Raw genomic sequence first — 8,989 nt, 5'->3', positions numbered from 1 at the left:
TTTTGCTATTGTGAACAATGCTGCCATGAACATGGGTCTGCATATGTCTATTCAAGTGATGACTCTTATTTCTCTAGGATATATTCCTAGGAGTGGGATTGCTAGATCGTATGGTGTTTCTATTTCTAGCTTTCTAAGGAGACACCATATCATTTTCCAAAATGGTTGTATCATTTTGCATTCCCACCAGCAGTGCAGAAGAGTTCCAATCTCCCGGCAGCCTCTCCAACATTTGTAATTTCCTTTTTATTGATTCATGCCAGTAATGCTGGGGTGAGATGGTATCTTATTGTGGTTTTGATTTACATTTCCCTAATGGCTAGTGACCATGAGCATTTCTTCCTGTGTCTGTTAGCCCCTTGAATGTCTTCTTTGGTGAAGTGTCTGTTCATTTCCTTTGCCCATTTTTAAATTAGATTATTTGTCTTTTTGTGGTAGAGGTGTTGGATTTTCCTGTAGATTTTATTAGACCTTTGTCAGTTTTGTAGTAGCCAAATAATTTTTTTCCAGTCTGTAGGTTCTCTTTTTACTCTTTTGGTAAAGTCTTTTGATGAGCATAAGTGTTTAATTTTTAGAAGATCCCAGTTATTGAGCTTATCTTCTGGAGTTGGTATGTTGTTAGTTATGGTTTGTATCCTGTTAATGCCATGTATTAGGGTCTCTAGTGTTGATCCTATTTTTTCTTTTATGATCTTTATAGTTTTTGGTTTCAGACTTAGGTAGCAGCCGAACTCTTAACCACTCCTCCACCAGGGTTTCCATTTACAGGTACCGAGGTTAGGATTTCAAAACATATTTTGGGAGCACATAATTTAATCCATAACAGCATATAATTCACCCATTTAAAGTGTGTAATTCAGTAATTTTTAGTATATTCACAGAGTTGTGCAACAATCCCCACAATCAGTTTTAGAAAATTTTCATCACCCAAAAAAACACTGTACCCTTAGCCATAACCCCCAGAACTTCTGTACCCTCTGCAGTAGGCAGCCACCAATCTGCTTTCTGTCGCTATAGATTTATCTATTTTGGACATTTCATATAAATGGAATCATACAATATATGGTCTTTTATGACTGAGTTTTTTCATTTAGCATAATGTTTTCAAGGTTTATCCATGTTAGTGTTTTGTAGCATGTATCAGTACTTCATTAATTTTTATGACCAAATAACATTTCATTGTATGGTTATACCGCATTTTGTTTGTCCATTCATCAGTTGATAGACGTTTGGTTGTTTCCATCTTTTGGCTATTAGGAATAATGCTGCTATGAGCATTTGTGTACAAGTTTTTTTGTGGATATATGTTTTTATTTCTCTTGGGTATGTTCCTAGAGGTTGAATTGCTGGATCAAATGGTGACTCTGTTTTTAACTTTTCCAGGAATTGCCAGATTGTTTTCCTAAGTGACTATATCATTTTATATTCCCACCAGTAGTGTACGAGGGTTCTAATTTCTCCACACTTGTTATTATTTGTCTTTTTGATCAAAGCCATCCTAGTGGGTGTTATGTGGTATCTCATTGTGGTTTTGATTTGTATTTCCCTGGTGACTATGATGATTATGTTGAGCGTATTTTCATATGTTTATTGGCCATTATGGCTGCAACAATGGGCTCAAACATAGAAACAATTGTGAGGATGGTGCAGGACCAGGGAGTGTTTTGTTCTGTTGTACATAGGGTCGCTATGAGTTGAAACTGACTCAGTGGTACCTGCCAACAACAACATTGGCCATTTGTATGTCGTGTTTGGAGAAATGTCTGTTAATATCCTTTGCCCATTTTTAATTGAGTTAATTTGTATTTTCATCACTGAGTCTTAAGAGTTCTTTGTATATTCTAGTCCTTATCAGATATATGACTTGCAAATATTTTCTCCCATTCTCCAGGCTGTTATGCTATATATTCTTTATTTTCATTTTATCTGCATTACTATCCTGGGAGTTAGGTGGATCATCATTATACACATTTTATAGAAAGTTAGTAACTTTGTCAAAGTGTCAGAGTTAGTTAATGAGCAAAGGATCAGGCCTGGGTTGTCTTAGTCCTAGTACGTTGTTCTGTTGTTGCTAGTATTGCCTGAATAACATAAATTGCCGGTTTGGGAATAATGAAAACGAAGATATGTTTAATGTCCACAATGTTAGTTTTGATCAGAGTTTAGTGACAAACTCATTATTTTACCATTTTGATTCTGATTTGAAGTCCCTAAAATGGAACTTATGAATGAAAATACTAATAAGTATTCTTGGAAGACAAGATTTTATAAAATGTTTGAAAATTAAGACATACTGTTTATTTGACAAACACGAGAGTAATTTATAATCATGAGTACGAAGTATCCAAGGATAAATGAAGAATTATTTTGCAAAGAGGCATAATACTAGCAGAAATATCCCCTCTTATTGAACATGCTTGATCTTATGCAACCAAAATATATATGTAAACTGCTCTGGATTTTACCAGTAAATCACTAAAAATTGGAACTTTATGATCCATCACTCTATGACTTTATGATTTACTACCCTGTGACTTTGTCCTCTTCCTTAATATGAAATTAAAAAAAAATTGAAAAATTCACATTGAAGTTAACACTATTGTGATGGAATTTTCTCATGTGTACAATAAAGGGAAAATATAACATTGTAAATTTTATGGTGGAAAATAAGTGTTTTGAAGTCCAGTAAACATGCTTTTTGGTGATTTATTTGCAGTTTTAGTCAGTTATTTTTTGCCTGTCTTGTGTGTGTACGTATAAGCCTTCAACCCTCCCTCACTAGCCCACCATAGTTTTCCAATCTTTAGTTTGAAAACTATCTGGGGGGAATGATAAAACTTAATATTATCCTATGATAGGATGCTTCCTTGTATCCTAAAATCAGGATTTGTCTTGTAAGCTGAATAAAAAAGTTAATTTTCAAGTGGCTTCTTAGTAAACACAAATTTAAAGCCTGTAGGGGATGATACGTTACTGGAGATATTTGTTTGGAATGCATTTAAAACAAAGAATGCATGAAGAAATAAGTTGGGAATAAACATAGTATTTTGTGGGAAGAATTTAGTATTTCGGTTATGTATATTAAGAGAAATTCTTAGTACTGTGGCGGAAAAACTGTCTAATGTTACAGTTAGTATGTCCCAAGAGTATAAAGTGTTATTAAATTATATTTTGAAAGATTCTGAATAATACTTCTAATTTTTAAGATCATATGTTCCAGTGTCTTAAATATAGTGTTGTTCCTGCCATTGTATCTTGGTGATAATTATTTTAAAAGTTTATTTTAATGTTGAATTTTTCTAGGTGGATATTCCATCTATTATAACTAAGAAACTATTAAAAGCAGCAATGAAGCATATAGAATTGATTGTTAAAGCCAGACAAAAAGGTAATACAGTTTTTTACTACAGATTGAATGATTTTGTTTCTATATACTAGATATTTCACCTGAAATATCTAACTATGAGTACTGATACTTAAGCTGATATATTTGCAAATGCTGTGAGAGTATTCTTTTAAATTATAATCCCTTTTAATTGTTCATTAACCATGCAAGTGATTGTGAAAACACAAGAGTCTATGAAAATTAAAATAGTTAACTTGTAGAGATATTATTGATGACTTTCTCATCTTTTTTGAATGACAGTATATTGCTCTTATTACTTCCTCTGAGATATCTGTCACATCTCTTCCTCTTTTCTCCTTAATGATTTTAATAGTTTTGCCTTATTCTAGCCCATCTTATGATACTGCTGTATGTTAATTTCATAGTATCACAATTCTTACATGTTACATCCCTGCTTAAAAATATTCATTGACTCAGCTGTAGAGTCTTAATTGTGTGTTTAAAATCCTTCCCTGTCTAGTCAACTATTTTGATCTATTCTTGTCTCTCACTATATGGGAGAAATTTTTTAATAAAAAAATTTTTTTTGTTCTAATGACAAAAACACTTTGAATTCAGAGTAGAAGTAAATAGAACCATCCTTCTGTTTTTTTGTTGACTTGATAGTTTAATAAAACCCCCAAATTATTTTATCTTTATGAGTGATGTTATAGATATAGATAGATATATTTGACTGAAATTTATTGCTGAATCTTTTCAAAAGAGAGGTTATTAATTTGCTAATACAATTCATGTTAAAAAGAGGTCCTCAATTATAAAATCACCATAAAATGCTAGATTGGATTCATCAATAACATTGTTATTCATAAAATCCATAGAATTAAAAGGCCAGATAATTAGCAGGACTCTGATTTTATCCAAAGGTCCTAGTGTTCTAAATATTATGATAGTAAGTTAGATAGACTTGTAAAAAGGGTTTCAAATCTTTTTGTTTTTCTTATAAACTTTTTAATATTTTATTTCTTTAATGTATGACTTTGTTTTCCAAGTTCTTTCTTAATGAAGGAAGCCATAGTTTCTATACTACAATTGCTTTAAAAGGTTACTTCGGTGATATTGATGTGAAATCAGATAAAATTAAAGAATTTTGAAAGGGTATTTTTGTATTTGCAGAGGATGAACAAGAAGTAATATTTAATAACAATGACCTTGTATGTGCTAGAAGACGTTTTATATAATTTTTCCATTTTTTATCATTTGCTTTCGTTATTTAATGTGTTTATAAAATAATGACATGAGTTTAAATTCTTGTTTGCTAAGGAGAAAAGAGTCATTTTATCAACTTATTGCAAAATAAACAAACTTCCAGCAGATCGGAATTTCTTTCTCTAAATCCTGCTTGTGAAAAATTTTCCTGTAGAATACATATTGGAAAGAGAGGAAGACAAAGAAAGGAATGACTAGGTTGAATGATTTTCTGTTTGTTAGTGGAAATGGCTGAGGTTATTTAATGTTGCTTAACTTATTTATTTATTTTGTCTCTATTTTTAGTAAAAAATACAGAGTTTTTACAGCAGGCTGCTTTAGAAGAATATGGTCCAGAGCTTCACGTGGCCTTGAGAAGTCGGAGAGATGAACTACACTATTTAAGGAAACTTACTGAACTACTTTTTCCTTATATTTTGCCTCCTAAAGCAACAGACTGCAGGTATAAATAGACTGAAAAATGTCATAGCAGTATTTGCATATCATGCAATATGTATATTGTTATTCCTGACCATAATAGGAGTAAACTAAAACTTGAGGTTAGCCTATGATGTGAATAGTTTTTCATTTAAGAAAAAAAAAAAAGTTTACCCAGTCTTAAAATGCCAGTGCCAGTTTAGATGCTAGTTATTCGTGGTGTGTTGTGTTGCTTACAATTTTTTTCTTTAAAACAAAGCAAATGAAAAATAAATATGAATAAAACTAATTTTGTTGTTTGGAATCATCATACTTTGTTATTTCCTTGGTGTTCCTATTTAAAGATATGCACATTGTGACTCACATAGGCAGAAGCACTTTGAACAAACCACCCAGACAAGTTTGGGTTTTAAGGTATCCAGCCGGGAAAGAATGGTTAGAGATCATCTGGTCTGTCTTCCCTTTTTCAGGCAGGACCATGTTTAGGTTCCAAAAAGTTACCTCGTTACTTTTACCCTAATAATCCTTAGAAGAGAAACCATGACTTATTTTTAGTGTTGTATTTGAAATATTGTTTTATTTATAATTTTTAAATTTTATTTTTAATATTTTACTTTAATAAAGTATTTTATTTTAAACATTTATAATAATTTAAATATAATTAAAAGGTTTATGTTAATATTAAACATTAGTTTTAAATATTAATTTAAAAATATATTAAACATTTTAAATATTCCTACACAGGAGATATTTCCTGATGTTTACCCAAGTTCCCCCTGCTAAGAAAACACTTTTTTTTCCTCTTAAATAGTCATTCTCTTTCAGCAAAGTAAGGACTCCAAGTCCTTGCTATTCAAAGTGTGGTCTGTGGACTAGCAGCATTACTGTAAACTTGTTAGAAATGTAGAATCTCAGGCCTCACCCCAGGCCTACTGAATCATAATTTGCATTTTAACAAGATCCCTGGCTAATTCATAGGCACTTGAAAGTTAAGAATTGCTGTATGTCACTAAATATATACAATTATTTTTTCTTTTTCCAGACCACTGACCTTACTTATAAGAGAGATCCTGTCTGGTTCTGTCTTCCTTCCTTCTTTGGATTTCCTAGCTGATCCAGTAAGATTTTGAAGAAACAGAATGTTTTATAAACATTTTAAAGGCCAAAGTCAGAATAGCTTTTCATTGCCCATTTTCTCAAAAGGTGAAAACTTGCACTGTCGATTTTTAAAATGTTATCCGTCTGTATTACATGAGTTCGATGCTTTGTCAATGTTTCATTTATTTCTTCATTTTTCGAGAAGCACTCATAAGGATAAAAGTTTTCAGAATTCAGGGCAGATCATAGTAATAGAATTATTTTGACCTATGTTTACTGTTTTCCATTAGGATACCGTGAATCATTTGCTTATTATTTTCATAGATGACAGTCCAGTGAGTATTGAACATGCTAGAAAACATTTCAGATTGCAATGAATTTTGATTCATGTTGTCAAATCAAGTGAGAATTTTCTGAACTGATCAATTTTCTTTTTTCAAAGCCTGAAAAAGCAACCGAACCTGCTTCCCCTTTGGTTCCATTTTTGCAGAAGTTTGCAGAACCTAGAAATAAAAAGCCATCTGTAAGTATTTTCAGCAATAACTTACATTATTTTTGATATAAGTAATTTTAAAAGTATTTATATAGCCTTAACTTACTATTCTTCTCATGTTGTATCAAGGTGCTGAAGTTAGAATTGAAAGAAATCAGAGAGCAACAAGATCTTTTATTTCGTTTTATGAACTTTCTGAAACAAGAAGGAGCGGTGCATGTTTTGCAATTTTGCCTGACTGTGGGTAAGGCTTACCTGCATGCTTTACCAAAATCATTTTTAAACTTTAATTTATTTGGCTATTTAGATCAGATCGTGTGTTGTGGTAGTCATCTATCACTGTATTCAATTTCATTTACTAGATACAAGGAGCACCTTTGAGTTTCTCCCAAGTGTCCACTTCTTTCCAGATTGGAACGTAATCTCTGACTTCAGTAAAATCCTATTAGCAGGAAAAAACCACTAAAAATTCAGTATAATGAAAATATACTAAAGACCAGTCAATAACCAGTATCAGCAGAACTTTGCTATAGTTTTTTAAGGATTATTCAATATAAAGATGTTTTATTTTGGTTATAAGTTCTACAACATCTTGAACTGTTGAGTTTATGAGAAATTTTATGGACTATCTGTGAAAAGATTCATCTTTTAATACATGTAAATACTTTTAAAATACAGCTTTTTAAAAATTAAAGTATAATTTACACACCGTGAAATGTACACAACTTAATTGTACAGTTTGATCAGTTTTAACTTATGTGTACACGTCTGTGTAACCTACACCTTTATCAAGATATAGAACATTGCCACCACCCCAGAAAGTTCCCTGCAGGCCCTTCCCAAGTGATCCATTCCTGCCCACCTCGCCCCTGCCAAACCCGTTACTAGTCTCATTCTCTCACCATAGATTTATTGCCTGTTAAATTTCCTCACATAAATGGAATCACATTTATGTAGTCTTTCGTGCGTAGCTTCATTCACTCAGGATGATGCCTTTTTTTTTTTTTTTAATTGTACTACAGGTGAAGGCTTACAGAACAAATAGTTCCTCATGAAACAGTAGTACACATACGACATTGGTTAACAACCCCACAGCATGTCAACCCTCTCCCTTCGTGACCTTTTTTTTTTCTTTTTGGTGAAAATATACATAGCCAAAGTTACACCATATCAACACCATTTCAAAAATTTCTACATGCACAGTTCAGTGACATCGACTATGCTCTCCCAATTGTGCTGCTATTCTCACTTTAGATAAAGGCTTACAGAACAAAATAGTTTCTCATTTAACAGTACACATGTTGCCCTATGACAATGGTTAACAACCTCACAACACATCAACACTATCCTCACTCAACCTTGGGTTCCCTGTCACTAGCTCTCCTGTCCCCTTCTGCCTTCTGGCCCTTGTCCCTGGACTGCAGTGCCTCATTAGTCCCATTTGGTTTTATGGGGCTGTCCACTCCCCAGCTGAACGGTGAACCTCAGAAATGACTCCACCACTGAGCTAAAAGGGTGTCTGGGGGCCATATTCTCGGGGTTTCTCCAGTCTCCTTTAGGCCAGTAAATCTGGTCTTCTTTTTGTGAGTTAGAATTTTGTTCTACATCCTTCTCCAGCTCTGTCCAGAACCCTCTGTTGTGATCCTGGTCAGAACAGTCAGTGGTGGTAGCCGGGCACCATCTAGCTGTACTGGTCTCAGTCTGGTGGAGGCCTTGGTAGCTGTGTTCCATTAGTCCTTTGGACTAATCTTTTCCTTGTATCCTGTTCTCTTCATGCTCCCTTGCTCCCGAAGGGATGAGACCAGTGGAGTATCTTAGACGGCCGCTCACAGGCTTTTAAGACCCCTGATGCTACTCACCAAGGTAGAATGTAGAACATTGTCTTTATAAACTGTGTTATGCCAATTGAGCTAGAGGTTCCCTGCGACCATGGTCCCCAGAGCCCTCCGCCCAGCAATTCAGTCCCTCAGGGAGTTTGGATGTGTCTATGGGCTTCCATGACCTTTCCTTGTACAAGTTTTGCTGGTTTCCCCTGTGTTGTGTACTGTCTTACCCTTCACCCAAGACACCACTTACCTATTGCCTATTTAGTATTTCCCCCCTACCCCTCCCATCCCTGGTAACCAACAAAGATTGTTACATTTTGTGTGAACTTTTTCATGGGTTTTTAGAATAGAGGTCTCATACAATATTTGTCCTTTTGTGACTGACTTATTTCACTCAGCATAATTCCTCCAGTTTCATCCACGTTATGAGGTGCTTCACAGATTCATCGTTGTTCTTTATCGTTCCATAGTACTCCACTGTGTGTATGTACCATAGTTTGTTTATCCATTCATCTGTTGATGGGCATCTAGGTTGTTTCCATC

General features: G+C 33.8%; 1 protein-coding gene across 10 annotated transcripts in view; it reads left to right on the top strand.

The window, feature by feature from the left end:
* The window catches only part of SNX14 (sorting nexin 14), a 111,169-nt gene that overhangs the window by 40,877 nt on the left and 61,303 nt on the right, over positions 1 to 8,989 (top strand). For 8 of the 10 annotated variants that reach the window (XR_002825975.1, XM_004388968.2, XM_004388967.2 and 5 more), the window contains exons 7-12: positions 3,304 to 3,388; positions 4,898 to 5,054; positions 6,072 to 6,147; positions 6,418 to 6,462; positions 6,570 to 6,650; positions 6,750 to 6,864. Coding sequence is in view for 9 of the 10 variants with exons in the window: in XM_004388968.2 (XP_004389025.2) it covers positions 3,304 to 3,388; positions 4,898 to 5,054; positions 6,072 to 6,147; positions 6,418 to 6,462; positions 6,570 to 6,650; positions 6,750 to 6,864 (559 nt within the window). In the remaining variant the exon portion in view is untranslated. Of the gene's footprint in view, positions 1 to 3,303; positions 3,389 to 4,897; positions 5,055 to 6,071; positions 6,148 to 6,189; positions 6,233 to 6,417; positions 6,463 to 6,569; positions 6,651 to 6,749; positions 6,865 to 8,989 lie in introns of those variants that run through there. The other 2 variants (XM_023742941.1, XM_023742945.1) reach the window with 2 other exon arrangements.

This window comes from Trichechus manatus, unplaced genomic scaffold, assembly GCF_000243295.1.
Source record: "Trichechus manatus latirostris isolate Lorelei unplaced genomic scaffold, TriManLat1.0 scaffold00226, whole genome shotgun sequence".
NCBI classification, from domain to species: domain Eukaryota; kingdom Metazoa; phylum Chordata; class Mammalia; order Sirenia; family Trichechidae; genus Trichechus; species Trichechus manatus.
This window is presented reverse-complemented; position numbering and strand designations above follow the sequence as displayed.